The sequence below is a fragment of the Excalfactoria chinensis genome, chromosome 3 (assembly GCF_039878825.1).
Source record: "Excalfactoria chinensis isolate bCotChi1 chromosome 3, bCotChi1.hap2, whole genome shotgun sequence".
NCBI classification, from domain to species: Eukaryota; Metazoa; Chordata; class Aves; order Galliformes; family Phasianidae; genus Excalfactoria; species Excalfactoria chinensis.
In genome coordinates, this window is record NC_092827.1 from 24,330,248 (window position 1) to 24,350,064 (window position 19,817).

General features: G+C 34.5%; 1 protein-coding gene across 1 annotated transcript in view; it reads right to left on the reverse strand.

Annotated features, from left to right (window-relative positions):
- Window positions 1–19,817, reverse strand: part of EYS (eyes shut homolog) — a 710,358-nt gene that overhangs the window by 333,180 nt on the left and 357,361 nt on the right. Inside the window, exons 29-31 of the mRNA XM_072333503.1 lie at window positions 8,205–8,329; window positions 6,601–6,725; window positions 3,301–3,547 (exon numbers count right to left, since the gene is read on the reverse strand). Coding sequence (XP_072189604.1) covers window positions 3,301–3,547; window positions 6,601–6,725; window positions 8,205–8,329 — 497 coding nt within the window. The remainder of the gene's footprint in view (window positions 1–3,300; window positions 3,548–6,600; window positions 6,726–8,204; window positions 8,330–19,817) is intronic.

Sequence of the window (19,817 nt, forward strand, 5' to 3'; positions counted from 1 at the left end):
ATCTGCTTGGATAAGTTGGCCTCATGATCATAAAGGTGCATTTCTGAGAGAAAGAATTTTATCTGTTTACCTATGTATGCACATCTGCAATAAAATCTATATGGACAAACACTCATAGGGAAAAATAAATAAATAAAAAAAAATCTTCAGAAACTTATTTACACATTTGTAGCCAAAAATACATTTTAATTCTTCTAGGCAATTTTAATTAATTAAATTGCCCCCCCCCCCCCCCTTTTTTTTTTTTTTTTTTTTTTTTTTTTTTGGTTTGGTTTGGTTTGGTTTGGTTTCTTGCTTGTTTGCTTCCTAAGCAAGGAAAGGCAAAATATTGAATATCAAAAGCCTCTCTTTGGCTTGATTAGTATTCATTTTCTAGTAAGTACTTTTATGAAGAAACAGTATTAAAAACATAGCACAAATCAATCAGTATTACCTCATATTTAGTTATAGTTTTTGTATGTTCTTTTAAATATGACCTTATTTCTGAAAGAGTTGCAAGGTGTCATATCCATTGAACAAGTTGCTCTATTCAAGTATCTTGTAACTCTGACACACTTTTACCTTGGTTTAACCTCAAAAGGTTGTCTGAAAAGATACAAGAAACTCTAGAGTGGACATTAGTTGATAAAGGTCTGAAACTGAGTCCACTGCAGATATGTGGTCAAGTCTTGGTAAAAATGTTTATACTCATAGGAAGTTCCTTAACATGCACAACGAGTCTGCTCAGCTAATGCATTCCAGAACAGTGTTGCTAATATCTTGCAAGGGAGAACTTAAAGCAGGATAGCTGGTAGAAAATAAACTCTTTTCTATTTCTACTAATATGTTATGAATTTATATTTGTAGACAGTTTGTACAGATAAAACTGAGTAACATTAGTTGTCAGTACAAAATACTGGGAATGAAAAAAATTTAGGGTATTCATCCAATAGGTCTGTAACTGAGGTTTCTATAGGCACAAGATAGAAAATGAGTATATGATTCTTGTGAAGATAAAGGCAGCAGGTACAGTTCTATCAGTGTGCGTATTTTCTGCAGTGTGATATGAGGATGAATTTCTGTGAACTCCACTGATGATGTTATTCTGTGAGATGAAGAAAATAAATACCCAGAAGTAATAGCAGTAGCTCCCATTAGTGCATACCAGCTGTTTAATATTGCTGAGTTCATCCAAAATGCCTCATAAAATGGAGTCTGTTTGCTGTGCAGAACTTGGTCTGGGAATACATCAAAGAGTTTTATTCCAGTCAAAGAACATGTTGCTCATATCCGGCTTAATTCACTTAAAGAATCAGTAGACTGTGATTTAATGTTTGCAAGTCTCTGGCTGATGGATGAAAAAGTAATAGCTAGATATTAACTAGGAAGAGATGTTTGTATTTGAGTTTCATGAATAACTAACAAAGTAAGGAAATATATCCGTTTTAAAATAAATATCTTAGTAGGCAAATCAGAAATTATTGAAGGACTCTGCAATCTCTATTGCACTTCTGATCCTGAAAAAAACAGATGATCATTCTTCAGGATTCATTTTGCAACAACCAAGAGAGAACTGACTGCACGCTTGTAGAAGCAGTAGTGAACAATAATCCAAGGGAGAGCAATGACTCGCTATTTAATTCTCTTGAAGTCTCTGGAATGTTACTAATTACTGAACTTGTGTCTCTGGCAGACAAAGGAACTGGTCTGGTACTGCTCTAGTGATTAAAGTTGTGTAAGAAAAACAGGAAGCGTGATAAATGAGATACTATCATAAATGTTCTGGGAACAAAGTACTATCTTGTATCTACTTGTATTAGTAGCCATGTGTGGTTCAAGTGTGATATTAGTCTTTGTTCTTACTGAGCTGAACAGCAAAACAAATAACATACAAAGAGATAACATCTGCTGATTTTTCTGTCCTAAACACTGTTTAACTCTGAAGTGATATTTTTCCTAGTTTGTAGACTAGCTTAGCCAGATTGATGATCAGAAGTATTCCTCAGCTGGAAAGAAGGAAAAGGGAAGGAAAAGGGAAGGAAAAGGGAAGGAAAAGGGAAGGGAGAAGAAAAACGAACTCCCAAGCAAATTGATTCTGCAGCAAATTACGTGACCACTAAAACCTCATTCAGTCTTACGAAGGTATTGTATAGCAAATACAACTCTGTAAATCATATTTTTAATAAAAGCATAGAAGTGGTTTTAGTGACCTCAAGAGCTGAGTAAATGCAAACCCCACCATTATTCATATTTTGTATGAGGGCCAGCACCAGAATAAATGGTGCACCTCAGAGCAGAAGTATTAAATTTTCTAAATCCATTGCTGCTGTGAATCAATATGAAATGAATGAATTACATATCACATCCATTGAGAACACCAGTAAACTAGATGACATGATATTCTGGAAGAGGTACAGATGTAACTGCATTTAGTAACTGCATTTTTGTCAGCCTCATTACCTACATCAAGAAGGAATATTACAACAACAGAACAAACAACTCCTAAGGTACACCTTCAAAAAGACTAGCCTGTACAGAAATTAAGTACTCCATAAAACTTATAAAAACAGAAATTCTAGCAAGAATCCTTACACAAGTAAATACCTTGAAACAGTTTATAATAAAAAAAAATATGAAAAAAAAATTATAAGGACAAAGATGTGCATGCTATGCGTATAACACCATGTGACAATGAAGATGCAGTCTTCAAAATAAACTGTTACACCTGGTATTGACTTAAAATATTAAAAAAATAATAAAAGAATAGGGACAATTTTGGGATTCCCCAAAAGACCACACTAAAAACAATAAGAATACCAGGTACATTAAGAGGCTTGTTTGTGACATTTTTAGTGCAAAACCATCTAGATGTACAGAAAAATAAGCACTCAGAAAAGATACAAAATTGAAAAGGAAAAACAAGTCCTTAGAAAGTAAATTACTCTGGAAGAAAAAAAGGAAAGTTGGCATTAGGGTTAGAGAGAGCTGAACATTATATGAGGCATGTGAAATTTTACTCGCTAGCAAAGGAAACTGAAAACCAAGCTAAAAACAAGTTCAGTTTTCCTTGTTGGGTGTGTGAGATGTTGGAGAAATACATTCATGAGGGAAAAAATAATTTTCCAATTATGTATAAACACATAATTAAGAAAGGACAGTGGATTAAATTACAAGAATAAAGAATAGAATAGGAAGGGAAAAACAACATGCTGAAGAAAAAAATAAATATAATTTGAATACTCTTACCATTTAAAAAAAAACAAACACTAACAGGGAAAAAAGGCTTGATATAGCCATGACTCAAAAGCATATTTCTCTTACCTTGGGCCACTTCTTCTGTATGAAAATCAGGGATAGCATGTTTAGACCAAAGTTCCATAGATACTGATAGCGATGATGGGAGGTCATTATCTAAAATTTCAGTAGGAAACAATTCATCCATTTCAGTTTTCTTACTCTGGGGGATAGTAGGTAAACAGGTGACATTGTTTATTCCATCAACGCAGAGAAACCCACTGGAGCAGGATTGTATAAGGCAATCATTGTAATTAAGCTCACAGCTTCGTCCCTGAAAGAGAATTTTTAAAAAGCCATTTTTGAAGGCAATTTGCATTTCATAGTCATGCTAGTTCAAATTATTGCTTTCTTTTGATTCTAAAGTGTTGTTTGCTTATATTAAAATCTTCACATTTTCAAAAGCAAATCTAATCATCTGGAAAATATTGCTCAAGTACTTTAATAGCACATTTGTACATTTAACTTTTTTATCTAAATGTTATTTTTTATTCACACTCAGTACTACAGATTATCAATGACTGTTATTTCCCCACAAATTTGTATTTGTACAGTATCAAAGATACTGGCTTTGCCAATTAAAATAATCATCTTTATATAAAGGTACTACCTCTACTTGAGAAGTAAGTATGTAGTTATACAGAGAACTGTATTGACATAGTTGTCTGAAAACCTACAGATTGCTTCAATTGCTCTGATTGTCAAGTTAAAGATATATTTTCCTTTTGTATTTCATTACTTGTTGCCAGTTAACAAAACTTCATACAACACCGTTTTATATATTTGGTTTGTAGTTTACTCTTTGAAAAAAAAAAAAAAAAAAAAAAAAAAAAAAGGTGTAGCAGCAGTTTTAAATTGGAGCTTTATTTTTATCAAGGCTAACAATTCATGGGAAGCCTGAAATATTATCTCTAATAATACATTAAAAATTTCATAACCAGTATTCTGTAATAAAGGGAAGAAATGATACATTTCTTTCACAACAATAATTACGTGAATTAAATGTGCTCCTGAGGTGTGAAATAAGTATGCACTGAATCTAGCCTAGGTTGTTCACTGATGGTTTTATCTGGCATTCAGATTATGTTTTTGGGGAGAAAAACTAACTAAATAGCACAGTGATCTTCCCTTTACATCTGTTTGTGTAGAATTATAAATACTTCATGAATGAAATGAGATCCTTTTAGCATGAAGATCAGAGTATTTTCCAAATAAAAAGGCAGGGTTTCTTAAATGATCCTCCATCCTGACCTTGTTTTCAGTACCAACCTGCTTTTGAAGACAATGACAACAGCAGTTGCTATGAACTGCTAGGAAGTGTCAACTATCTCCATTGTACTATGCAAAAAAGCTCCCTATGAAATCTGTATTCCTTCTTTCACTGGATCATCAGTAAATTTAGTCAGATTATATGCACTGGTACATGATTTATGGTGAAATACAAGTTTTACAAAACTACAGTCACTGCAAATGGGAGAAACTCTTGTCAACTGGAAGAATGTATATGACTCTCCTATCTTCAAGAATGACAAGAAGAAACATCCAGGGATTTACAGGCCAGTCAGCCTCACCTCACTTTCTGGGCAGTTGATGTTCTAACTACTCCTATTTCTAAAGGGAGGTGTCCATGCCTAAAGCAGAGGGGTTGGAATTGGATGATCTTAAAGGTCCCTACCAACCCAAATCATTCTATGATTCTACAATTTTATGATTTCTGGTCACAGAAAGTACAAACATGAGCTTTACCAACATGATAGCTTTCTAAGATAAAATGACTGGTTTTGTAGATGAGGGGAGAGCACTGAATGTTTTCTATCTCAAGGTTTGTTAAGCTTTCAGCACTTTCTCCCATTATATTCTCACAGACAAGCTGGTAAAAAAAGGGATTAAAAGAGTGGATGGTTAAAAGCTGACTAAACTATCAGGTCTCTTGCTAGGAATCAGCAGTGCAAAGTTGAGCTGGAGTCCAGTCCCTAGCTACGCACCTAGAGCTCTTCATTAAAAGATATTGGGACAAAATGAACCCATAGCATGTTTCCATGTGATACACAATCAAGGAGGGTTGGTTGATAAGTCAGATGAGTCTGTATTATGTATCTATATTATATGGACCTCAAAGGGCTTAAGAAATGTGATGCCAAGATGTTGTGAAACTCAAGAATGAGGAATGCAAAGCACTGCACCCAGGATGGAAAATCTTCATTTAACAGTACATGCTGGAGGCTGACACACTAGAAAGCAACTTTTGTCTTGGTGGATGACAAATTGAACATGGTCCAACAATAAGCACCTGTACCAAAGACAGACGTTTTCCCACCTTTTAGACTTTTTGTCTTTTCTGCTCTATTGCAGTTTGTTTTTTATCACTGATGGTAAAGAAATTTCTGTTTTGGGAAAAAGCCCTACAATCGTCTTAAGTCTGAAAAGTTATTTGTTTCTTTCTTGACTTGTCTGCACAGAATTTATGAAGGCAAATAGGATTCCTATTCACAACAATTTGTTCCTTCTATTTTACAGTCTTCAATATAGCAATCAAATGGTGAATGGGTATTAAAATGAGCACCATTGTCATAATTTATAAAGAAAAGTAAATCAATTAACAATTTCAAGGTTAAAGTTGTAGAGGTTTAAGAAAAATAAGAACTGTTTTAGGTAAAAGATTGTACACTTACTCTCCTTGTTACTAAATGCTTAACTAAACATTACTGTTTAACTAAACATTAAATGATACTAGTTAGTTAAACTTGAGTGTAATAAGGTGAAATACAAGCTCAAATTGTAGATATCTACCAAACATCTCCCATTGCATTAAGAAACAGCACAAAGTGGTGGTGGCAGAGTGAAAATTTCAATCTTAGATAAATAACATAACTGGCATTAAAACATCATTAATGGATTCTTTTAATATGTTAAGTAGAGAAAAATTTTTTAAAAAAAAGACAAAATTCCACAGAGATCAGCATTCAAATGACTTGTTTGATTTACTGCCAGGGAACTCATTTTCAAAACATAAATCTGTATGACATAGTCTGAAATACGAGTAATCTTAATATGTCTGTAAAAATACTAATGTACTTTGATGACTGATAAAGCCACTACATAACATCAGTCTTTTTTACTTTTTGTTAATATTAGGTATATAGTTCTTTGGAATATTAGAGTAAAATGAGTTAAAAAAAAAAAACAAAACAAAGTAATTACAAAAATACATAATTCTCTGGAAGGCCAGATTTTATCTAAGTGAGGATCATGTGGCAAAGGATTACATGCAGCAAATGACAAATAGCCAGGTTATGGAAAGAAGAATAAAGGATATCAGCAGCTTACCACAAATCCTGGCTTGCAAAAACAGGAATAACCCAAACTGGGGTCACTCTGAACACAGATGCCATGTATGCAGGGGTTGGATATGCACTCATCAACATCTAACTCACAATGCAAGCCTTCCCATCCTGTCAAGAAAAAGAAACAAATAAAAGAACAGTAAAATCTAGAGCCGTCAATCAAAAAATAAAGCTAGGAATAACTATAAGTAATTCTCACATCCATTTATAAAGTGTATGGAAGACAATACAATGAACTGTCTTTGAGCCATGGTTTTCTGAAGTAGAAAATAAAAATAGCAATACAAAGTCAGAACCCAAACAATTCAGACATTACAATCAAACTCTACTGAAAATCTCTTGGTGAAATTAATGTTTGCTGACTCTTACTGCTCTAGAGACATAGGTAAGCAAACAAGTAAAATTTGGATATACACTTGCTTAGCTGAAATAACTGACTTGACAGGTTTCCCTTCACTTACAGAATTAACTGTATTGTTAGCTCTCTTGTGTCTAAGAATAGTCAAGGGTAAAATGTTCCCTGAAACTTATAATCTCATTTCAGATCTTCAGAGTGCAACTCAAACCACTTTTTTTTTTTTTTTTTTTTTTTGTTTTTTCCTACTGAAATCTAAACTGAACGTGTATGGAAATATCTATTGTAATTTTTGACCTTTCTAACCTGCTAAATTTGTGTATTATCATCATGCTGTGGAAGGAAAGGTGGAGGTTTAGACAGATTACAACAGTCAACACTACAAAAAAGAAAGGAAATGGTTTAAGAGAGAAACTGCATTGTGTAGAAACAGAATACAGCCCTTAGCTGGAAAGCAATTTTAAAAAGTCTATATTCAAATGTACTTACATCATCAGTAGCTTTAAAAAAACAAAACAAAACAAAGCAAAAAATCATGAGACATTTGGAATTTGTTAAATTTTATGTTGGAAGCATGGTATTGATAAATGATAAAGCTTTTAAGTAATTTGTATTAGTGAACAGGTATGAAAACATATTAAATATATCATCATCACCTACCAAAGATAGGTAATGATGATGTCTCAGATTTTGAAAGTCAGCAGGGACTGTTATGATCATGAATTCTGGCCCTTTATATGGAAAAGTCCAGAAATTTTTCAGTCAGTGGTTCATACAAGAGTACAGCATCTTTATGGATTACTGAGCGTCTCTTAGACGTTAAATATATATATATATATATATATATATATATAAATAAAATATATATATATATATATATATAAATAAATAAAGTCTCATCTGGGTGTAAGTTTATTCCTAAAATTAATGTCGTCCTAGTAAGCCAAAGACATATTGCGTTTTAAGTGAGAGAGTAGTCCTGAAAACATTAAATCTGAGACTGCAGGACAATGCATGCTTATTGTGACATTTGCTAAAACCCCTACACTTTCCTAAGTTGCAATAGCTGTTTAATTTGATCTATAGAAGCACAAGAAAACAGCTGCATTCCACCCAACAGATCCAAGCATGACAATGTGTGGAATCAGAATAAGAATACTGTAGTTACTATTTTCAAAAATTTTCATCAGTTAGATGAAATTTTAATCACTGTTCTGTCAAATGTCTGTTACCTTTATGACACTGACAAGTGTACCCATTGACATGATCTTCACAGTTTGAGCCATGTAGACAAGGTGATGAATTACACTCATTAACTTCTATTTCACAAAACTGTCCAGAAAATCCAGCAAGACACCTGAAGAAAATAACATTACAATGTGTTATACTATGCATAATCAATTGTATAAAATATATTTGTGTGAAAAATATTTCATATAATCTAAGCACATTAACAAGGCACAATGTCATGTATTTCTTTCCATGGAGATGAATTTATGATGGCAAAAATCATTCACAGTTTTCATATTTGAACTGTAGTATCTCGATGAGGATCCAATCTAACAGTCTCAACTGCAGTTTACTGCTTCTAACACAATGAACAAAAACAAACCTTTCTTAATGTGGTACAGGGAGTCTGCCTAATAAAACAATTTATTTAGTAAACCAGCTGCAATCTTTGCTTGGAAAAGTGCTTGTTGAGAAATGTTACACTATTAAATATAGCTACACCGCAGATGTCATAGGGACCATGTTTTTTATTATCATTCTAATGATCAAATATCAGTCAATTTAAAGCAACTTTTTCTGGACTTTTCTTGTTGTAAATCTCATGATCATTAACACCAATGATCCATAACATAACATCGTTCAACATTAATATAAATAATTCATAATATAATTCAACATATAACTTTACAACTGACCCAAACACACTTGCAATTCCTCTAATAAAACTCAGAAATCTTGCTAATCTCTTCATTGAAAATGATTGTGTAAATATACCCTTGCATACATATTCACAGCTGTACAAACTAAAATGCACTCTTCAGAGCAAAGCCCAAAAATGGTGTTTACGACATCTCTGTTGAGATGTGTTGTAATACAGATACATTTCACACAAGGTAATGTACTCAAAATCTAATGTTACCAGCTGGGTGGTGTACATCTTGCCTGTCTCCTTGTCAATAATGAAGAACATAAAACTTTATGTCCCACTTACAGGAAGATGAGTACATCACAAATTGCCTTTGAGTAAATGTCACTTACACCTCAAGATACCGCACTGTGTGAATACAGAATACATCATTATAATGAAATATCTGCAGTGTTTACCTTAGCTTTCCAGAACCTAATGCAAAAGAGAAGGGAATGGGATCATGTAACAGTTAGATGTGACAATTCAAGAAGAATCATAATATTATTTATTAGTAATATAATATTAACAATACCTAATACATAATATTATTTATTTATATTTTGATTTCTGCCTTGACTATTAGAACATATTTTTTCATCTTATATGGAATACATTCTAGGTGATGGTAACTTGGAATCTATCAAGATGATGAAAGTAGAACAGATTTTCCAAAGCCCATATCACCTGCAGAATACAGTGATGTCACAGTGTTTGGAAAATGTACAAATTGAAGCATATGCTACTGTTTCGCAAGTAGCTAATCACAGAATCTCCAAGGTTGGTAAAGACCTGCAAGATCATCCAGTCCAATTGTCCAGCTATCATCAATATTTCCCACTACAACATCTAAACATTTCTTGAAAACCTCCAGGGATGACAGATTAATCATCTTCCTGGGCACCCATTCTAGTGCCGAACCACTCTTTTGGAGAATGAGTTTTTCATAACATCCAAACTAAATCTTCCCTGGTGCAACTTGAGGCCATTCCCTCTAGTCATATTGTTGGTGACACAGAAGAAGAGGCTGACCCCCACCCTACCACAACTTCCTTTCAGGTAATTATGGATAGTGATAAAGGTCTCCCCTGTGCCTCTTCTTCTCAAGCCTAAATAATCCCAGTTGCCTCAGCCACTCCTCATAAAACTTGTGCTTCAGACCCCCCACCAGCTTCATTGCCCTTCTTTCAACAAGTTCCAGGGCTTCGATGACTTTCTTGTAGTAAGGGGCACAAAACTGAACACTACTTCAGGTGTGGCCTCACCTGTACTGAGTACAGGTGGGATATCACTTCCTTGCTCCTGCTGGCAACACTATTTATGATAAAAAATTACAATAATTACAATATACAAGAGAAAAGTGATGGGTAAGTCTTAATGAGTGAGATACAAGGGGACCTGTATTACATTTCTGCTACAAAACTTAAAGCAAAATCTAATAAAATATAGTTTTATTCTATATATTATTGCCAAACATCAAAATCTAACTTAGAACTGGATTCATCCTATCTAGCTTCCTTTATCTAACTTCTATGCTCAATGGAGCAGAGGACACAGAGGATGATTCTTCTCACTGAAAGATTAAATTATTTTCTGCATATACCTTTGTCTTTCCTTTGACTATACAACATTATTAAGCAACTTCTCCTAGGTTTGGGAAGGAGAACCAGAACAATGAATGCCAACAAGATAATGTAAATTACATCCTGTTGGCAAATAACAGAAAAAAATGACAACTAAACAAAGGGATAACTGGGACAGTTTAAACACATTTAATGTTAGCCTTGTACTTTGGTATGCTTGAAGGCACTTTTGCTTTAGAAAAAAATTAAAAAGGTGTTAAAACAAGCTGGGAGATCTACAGACTTAAATAAAAAATCCAGACAGAATGCCAATGCATATGTAAGGTGAGAAGGCTTGACTTCAAACACAGAAGAGAAGTTTAAAGATCTTTTTAAGAAATATTCAGTTGGAAGCTTTAAATGGCACCTCTTTAATATGCCATGTGTGCTCTTGCTATGAATTGCTATCAATTTGCATGTACTTGCAAGAATGTACTCCTTTTCCCATGTTAGGCAATTGTTAAAGAATATTTAAGAACATTTAAAGTATTTCAGATACTGAAATAGCTTTCTGTTTTTTGTTTGTTTTTCTTTCTTTTCTTTATTTCTTTGTTTTCTGTATCTGTTTCTGTTTTGTTAATAGTACAGTACCACAGTGTTGTTTGCTGGTGTTCAGATAGCATAATTACATATAAACGATGCTCCTGACTGCAGAGGCAGGCACTCTATTACATGAATCACTCTGAGCAATTCTAAAATCACTAACAGTAAGCATGCTACTGATAACCATTAGCAATTCATCAAACATCACTTTAATGTCAGTAGCTTTCCTAAACTACTTTTTAAAAATTGCAACAAATCTTATGTCTTATTGAGGGCATTAATGAAGTTAATGATTCTTAAGAGATGACAAGAACTTCAGTTATTTCTAAAATTTTTGTTAGCTTGAACTTTCCCTTATTCTTACTCCTTGTATTTATATTTTACATTTCTGTTCTTCCCTCCACAGAGGCCCTTCCCTCTGTAATTTCTTTTTGAGGATTAGAGAAGACATAAACAAAAGACAGTAAACTTAAAAGACTTAAAAAGTTTAAGTAGATACAGAAGAGAGTTCTTGTGCTATAAGTGGCATTAAACCCAATCAAACACTTTGGAACAAACTTGTACAAAGGGCTTGGGATATGGCCATTCTGCAAATGAAAAACAGGGGTATTTAGATAGCTTTCATATCATGGTATGAGCACTTCAGATCTTGTATACTGATTAAAATTTAATAAAAAACAATTTATACCTTTATAAATAAATGCATATCCAGATTTAGTAGCGAATAACTCCTAAAGCTTATCTGATAAAGAATGGTAACACACTGTGAAGGCTGAGCTTTTAAACTTAGAAAGGTATCAACATAAGATCAATAGTTCTGTAGTGAAAGGCAGCAGAAAAATACTGCTCATTTTCTGGGGAAAAACAACAACAACAACAACAAAACAAACAAACAACAACAAAAACAAAAAAAACAAACAACAACAAATAAATACCATGAAGCTTACCCTCACTAGGAAACCTGTGACTCAAACTGATCTTGAACCGCAACCAGAACATGTGGGGCACTTCAATTTCGAAGTAAGTTTGGAAAATACATAGGAAAGTTTAAATGTGATTTTCTGTATACTTGACCCTTGGGACTACTGGCTGATTCTTCTGATGAGAAGTTAGACAAATCTGAGGAAGCTGAGTTTGTCAATAATTATTTTACCAGATAAATGAATTGTGAGAGATAAGATGAGATATAGCAAAAGAATAATAGGCTTAGGGCAGGGTATTACAGGTGAACAAGGATCCAAACAGCAGTGGTTTTAAAACACAAAAAAATGCACCAAAGAAACAGGAAGTGAAAGTAAAATGTAAAAAGTAAAGTATGATTGATTGAATTCTATCTTGAGAACAAAAATAAAACTTTACCATGAAACAGAAAGAATATAAGGGTCAGGCCCTGCTCTTAGAGCAGTGAGGTGGCCAATGACACTGGTTATTGGGAGGGAGGCAGAGAGGGTAACCTAACATTGCTGTGCTGGTGCTGAGACTGGTTTTATGCCTCTTTCATCTAGAGGTAATAAGAGCACCAGCTCTGGGACAAGGACTGTCTGTGCTTGTGGAAAACTTGCATTCTTAGTGCAAGCCTCCTGTCTTCCCATTAGCTGGCATCAATCTAGTAGGGATTCTCCTTCCTTGCCTGTCTCCTTGTACTTTTGGAGAATACTGCGAGTGATAAAGTAGAGATAGTTCCATCCCTATTCTTTTAGAGAAGCCATGTTTCATAGTTAATTCTGCAAATTTAGCTTCCAATGGGAAGTTTGGCTTGAGAAGTTATCATTAGATTATTCTATCATGTGATAGTTGCACTCTCACCCCAAAAAATGGTGGTGACAACTGAGACCCTCATGCTATGCCTTGATGACACTGAGGATCATTTTGCCCATAGAGCTAGTTAGGCAAGAAAATTCAGTTTTGTACCTTTCACATGTTTGATGTCAAAAGTGGTTGCAGACACCTGGGAAGATTCAGTCAGTGCAAAGCAGTAAGAAAACTTTGCTCTCTGGATCCTGAATAACAGTTGGGAAGATCTGTCATATTCAAAATCTTGGTTTTATTAAATGATTTTCATTATCTTCTTTCCATTATGATTCACTATAGTTTGATAGAATCTGCTAGTTGTTCTTGCCTTACAGTCATTGTGGTACTTAGATTCAGTAACAATGGAGGGAACAGTCTGAAGGCCTTTCTGCAGAACAGGGCTAGGATACTTAAATTGACTAAGGCATTACATAGAATCAAGGGACAGATGGGAAAGGCACTGGAGAACAGACCTGTAATGGACATGGTATAAAAGCAATCTGGAAACTTGAAGCTGTCCTGGTTATACAGATAGGGCTAAAAGAAAGATGACTCACTTAGGATAGACTTAGCTGTCTAAGGGGCTGCCGATTAATAGAATGATGAATTGACCTTTCAACATGAGGAATCTGTACGGGCAGAAAGACAGCTGAGTTATTAGGGGTCTACCTACATATGCTTGACTGACCTATTTACAGGACATGAATCAGGCCCTATTAAATATTCCTATTAAATATTTCATTAGTAATAATAAAACACAATGTAAGTATTAATAACTTTACCACAGGTAGATTTGCAGAACTATATGAAGTCATAACATTAACATTTATCTCTATTTTATCAGTATTTTATATTTAATATTTTATCAATCAGAGGTCAGGTAGAGTGCTATCTTCCTAATTTGCTCTGTCTCAAAGAGCAGCAGATGTCTTATCTCTACTCCTGCTAAACAGTGGGTCAGACCAAGCAATTTATTATAATCATCCCTATCTTCACGTCATTTTTCACAATGTAATGCAGCATCTTTTGCACTTTAAAAGACAAACGCCAGCCCTTCACTGATGCTCTGTATATTAATTAATATTTTAACCTAGCAAATGCAGCAAATAAATAGACATTATGATTTATCAATAAGGTAGAAGCATACATTTACAGCAAATCTACAGAACATCCATGAGAGAATGAAGTGGTTATTTTTCCATTAGTGCAGAGATGGTCAGATCGAACCTAAGAACATCAATGCTTTTGCATCAAAGTAACTATCTATTTTTTATTTTTTTTTCTTTAGATGAAAGCTAGAAGAGCAGCAGAGGTATACATTAATTAATTAATTCTTCACACTCCAGCATAAACTCAACTGGCCATAGTCTCTCACATTCATGTTTACTAAACAAAACAAAAAGGAAGGAAGGAAGGAAGGAAGGAAGGAAGGAAGGAAGGAAGGAAGGAAGGAAGGAAGGAAGGAAGGAAGGAAGGAAGGAAGGAAGGAAGGAAGGAAGGAAGGAAGGAAGGAAGGAAGGAAGGAAGGAAGGAAGGAAGGAAGGAAGGAAGGAAGGAAGGAAGGAAGGAAGGAAGGAAGGAAGGAAGGAAGGAAGGAAGGAAGGAAGGAAGGAAGGAAGGAAGGAAGGAAGGAAGGAAGGAAGGAAGGAAGGAAGGAAGGAAGGAAGGAAAAAGGAAAGGAAAGGAAAGGAAAGGAAAGGAAAGGAAAGGAAAGGAAAGGAAAGGAAAGGAAAGGAAAGGAAAGGAAAGGAAAGGAAAGGAAAGGAAAGGAAAGGAAAGGAAAGGAAAGGAAAGGAAAGGAAAGGAAAGGAAAGGAAAGGAAAGAAAAGAAAAGAAAAGAAAAGAAAAGAAAAGAAAAGAAAAGAAAAGAAAAGAAAAGAAAAGAAAAGAAAAGAAAAGAAAAGAAAAGAAAAGAAAAGAAAAGAAAAGAAAAGAAAAGAAAAGAAAAGAAAAGAAAAGAAAAAAAAAGAAAAGAAAAAAAAAAAGCAGTAGCAATAACTTTTGATAAAGTTTTACTTCATGTTACTTCTGCATTCCAAGGGCGATTGGCAAACATGAATTTATAGCACATGAAATATTATGTTTAAAAAATTAAAAAAAATCCAAAGTCATCATCTCATGACAAATAAAAAGACTTTAATGAAGAATTTTGATCTGTGATAATATCAGCTGCACAGTGAATTTTTTTTCTATGTGAGTAAACTTCTACCCTCAGAGAAAATCTGAAAGAACCCAAATGTCAACCAAATTTTTGCCTGGAACTCTAATTCATATGCTACTGTAACTCATAGGTCTTTGAGTCTCGTTTGTAACTAATTGCTCTGTGAGTCTATTTTTTATCTATACCCTTATCCTTCCCTCTCCCTCTCTTTCTTCATCTGCCTTGTGACCTTTTACAGCTTATGAATAATTTGTATATCTGTGACATATAAGGTTCAAAAAAAAAAAAAAAAAAAAAAAAAAAAACAACCCAACAACCCAAGAAAAAAAAAACCTCTATGGTTTCTGCAATACAGAATTTTTAGTTTTTTCTGGGAGCAGGGATTAACAATAACTGTAGTTATAAGAGAGCATTTATGCTGTAACCTTTACCTGTCTATTTGAATAATTAAACCTAGTAAAATCAGTGAACTTTATGGACCAGCCCACACTGTGAAATCTGTTTGGGACATCAATTTTTCTTCATGAGTGTTAATCTTGATGAGTAGGGTAATGTTTTGTTAATACTTCTTGGTTTGGTAATTAGGATTTCATGAAGAATAATAGATCAACGTGAAAAGCACCTCTCCTGATCAACTGTCTTCGGTAAAATAATCTTGTAGATGTGAAATCTCTTTCGACATTAGTCAAAATCTGCATTTTCAAATCTTCATTTTCTGTCCAAAATAAATCTACTTAACAGCTCTACTGTAACAGACCAGCACAGTCACTGCAAATTTATATTGAGATTGCAATACATTATTAACAAGCTACGAAAAGTCACTGGCTAAATGTCATGGAAGCTGAGATATAGCAGCACCTTGGGATTCATATAACAAACAGTTTAGTTTTAATCATCTTGGACCACAAGGTGCCTTGACATTTGCGAGGCAACTTTTTCCTTTTTAACTTCCACTGGAATCAGACCTCTATTATCTCAGCCATAATTCTGAGCTTCCAATGTGAAAGAGTTTTAACACCTAAATTTAAAAAGTGAAAAATTGATCAGATGTGGACCTTATCATTCATTTAATCAATGCTCATATTCAAGCTTAGAAAGTAAAAAATGGGAAAGCAAGAAAAACTAAATAATTCGAGCATCCCCAAAATACTAAAGATGTTTCCTGCTAAATGCATGAGACTTCCCTCAGCATTAAGTCAAAAAACATTGTTAGTTATATTCCTTACATACTACGTTTTTTGAAAGCAAGACCAAGAGCTATGGAGATGTTAGTACAATTGTGATAGAAGATTCAGAGTCTAAGCATTTATAATTAACAGTTACCGAATCCCACTGACACCTCATTCCTACTGAATCAAATCCTAATATCAAGTTCCTTCAGCTGGGAAGCCTTTCTTCCAGATCTTTCACTATTCTGAGCTTTTCATCATGCATTTCAAATAACTTTCACAGCAAATTTTACCAAGGCCTTCAGGTAACACTAAAAATTGGGGAGTTGGATGGCAAGTAGAATGAATTCATATTTGATGAAATTGGTCCACATATAGGTCCAAATATCAGTCTACCAGACACAGCTTTTCAACTTTTACTAAATGAAACTCAGTCATAGCTATTTTCTAAGAGAAACTAAAAAAAAAAAAAAAAAAAAAAAAAAAGAAAAGGCAGCATCACATTAAAAACAAGTTATCTGTTAATTGGTCATCTGCCTGAACAATGTAGATGTGATCTAACAAACATTAATAACCACCTTCTGCTTTGAAATTTTGAAAAAACAATGGAGGAAATGAAATTCCAAACAACTGTTTTAAAGGATTCCCAGACTTGCATGTGCATGTGCGTGTGAATCTTTAATTTCTATGATCCCACAGCAAAGAACTGTTATGGTGGTTTCAGGGATGGTATAAACTGACAGTCTCCATAAAGCAACTGGCTCAAAGTAATATGAGTCCACAGCCTTAATATCAGTAATACTGCTGAAAATTACTTCTCTCGCTGTACTTTGGAACATCTTTCTAAGGAAAGGATTTGAGAAAACAGCCAGTACACAACTTACAGAAATCTTCCAAGAGAGCTTTTCTCAGATTATTTTCCCCAAAATCCTTTTATTCCCTAGAGTGACACTGTGATTGTTAATTTTACAACACTGACAATGAAGCTTTCACCATAGAGTATTTCCATTTTTAGTATATATTACTTTCTTTTTTTCCTTTTCTTTCCTCCTTGGAACTCTCCTTGGAGACACTGTTGAGAATGGAGAACATTTATTTATCTCTAAAGTAAAATTTTGCTTAGAATGAAGTAAAAGCAAATAACAGCTCTCCAAGGCTGTCAGGAAACGTTAGTTCTATTTTAAAGAATAGTGAGTGAGAACCAAAAAGAAAAAATTTGGTAATAACACACTTGAGTGTATATTTGATTTTAGAGAGCTTTCTTCAATTTATTCCTCTACAGTTATGTTCCTATTACTTTAACATCAGACTGTCTCCTAGATATTTACAGTCTGAGGTGGCAAGAGTAATCTTTTGCCTTTCTACTTTCTTTCTTAGATTATGGGAGAAAACATTCAATGATTATTTGACAAAAATAAAGCTGAAAAGAGGAGATGCATATATAGTGTAGGAGATCGAGGTTCAGACCACACTTCCTCAAATTTATGCCCTGATTTTTAGTTACAAAATTCTCCACTTAAATCATCCTTTTCTCTAGAATGTAACTTTGCAAAGGTAAATGAATTTTAAAGGAGTAATTAATAGCTCTCTCAGATAACTGATTTTAGAACAAGAGTTACAAACTATAAGGTTGTGACCTTATCTGTATCTTCACTCTTAACAGCTATACATTTCCACTACCAATCATGCTTTATCATGTGCATACAAAACTGATTTAAAGACATAATATATTTATAGCTGTCTTTTTACCCCTGTCTCTTTTGCATATTATTGTCTGATAATATCATAGAATACCAAGGTTGGAAAAGACCTCCAAGATCAACCAGTCCAACCATCCACCTACCACCCCCACCTCTCCACTAAACAACATCCAAAAGTTTCTTGAACACCTCCAAGTATGGTGACTCCACCACCACCCTAGTGGGTAAATGTAAGCAGCAGCTTGTTCTTAGGAAAACTGCCCCTGAGAGCATATCATGCTAGCTACATCAGCACAAGGTGTTATCACCCTCTTTGTGGAGAAAATAAACAAATAAACAAAATGCCATCAATGCAATGGTTAAGGCAGTAGAGATAATAGCTAGATCATTATTCCTGACTATAATAACAGAAAATGCAACATGTGTTAAGCAAAACTACTTTTTTACTAATCAAGACACACAAAACTACTTGCAACACTATACCTTTATTTATAAAATTCTCTACCCAATAAGACTTTTTATTCTCACACAACATCTCAAGACAACCACAACACAACTAACACAATAGCTAATAGAAGTTCTTTTCTAAGGTCATTCTCTTATTATCAGTAGTGCTCCTGCAGTAGTTCTCATTATAAGACACCTTAAACCTCCTCAGTCCACTTGGAGGCATGCTTTATTTTCCCTAAGAGAAAAAGCAGATTTTACTGCCAGTACAATCTCCCCACTGTGGTTATCACGGACATTCGTACTAAGTGATAAATCACGTACTTGCTAAATCACAGTTTGTGGGGTGTGACAGTATTATAAGAAAGGTTAATCTGTGGAATCTCAGGCTAGAGTGAATACAGTAAAATAGCCACAATGACTGCGCCTTGATGAAAGTGTATTGAAGTTAACACACTTCTGTTATTTTTATTAATCCACCCAATTGGAAACTGCAAGCATTTCCTCACATACAGTAGTGTGGGGAAAACTAAAGCAGCAACTGGTAGGTATGTGTCCTTGAAGGACTAACAGAAGTGCAGCATTCAGCTGTTTGCTAAAATAATCCACACCTACACTCATATTTCATAAACAAGGAAAGATGTCTGTTCCATCTTTAAAACACAAGTCTTTCTGGGCTTATAGTTTTTGTTTTTCTTCTACATGCATGGATATGTTAAATCAGTTTCTTAGTCAACAAGTATGCTTGTAACATCAGTTTTGTCATCTTTATGTGCTATTCAGGCAATGAGTCTCAATTATGGATTCAAAAAAACAGCTTCATAACAGACATTTTATTATTTTATTATTATTATTTCTCCTTAGAATCTAGAATCTTAAAAGTTGAAAAGACCACTAAGATCATCTAGTCCAACCATCAATCCATGGCTGTGACCATTCTAGATCATGAACAACAGTGTCAAATCTACTCATTTCTTCGAAACCCCCAGGGAGTGGTGACTCAACCATGCCCCCAGCTAGCCTGTACCAGTATCTCACTGCTTTTTCTGAAAGTTTTCCCAATAACCAACCTGAACCTTTCCTGGTACAACTGAAGACCATTACCATTAGTCCTATCTCTGTGAGAAGAGTCCAACATCCACCTCAATACAGACTCCCACGCCCCTGATCATCCTTTTCTCCAGACTATACAATATCAGTTCCTCAGCCGCTCTTCCTAAGCCTTGCACTTCAGTCTCCTCACCCATTTTAATACCCTTCTCTGAACACTCTCCAGAGTCTTGATGCTTTGTAATTAGGAACACAAAACTGAATGCAGTATTCAACATACAGTCTCGCAAGTGCTGAGTACAGAGGGATGATCACCTCCCTGCTCCTGCTAGCCACACTTTTTCTGTTACAAGCCAGAATGCTGTTGGCCTTCCTGGCTACGCTGTGGGCTCATGTTCAGTTGTCTGTCAACTAACACCCACAGAACCTTTCCCTTCATGCAGCGTT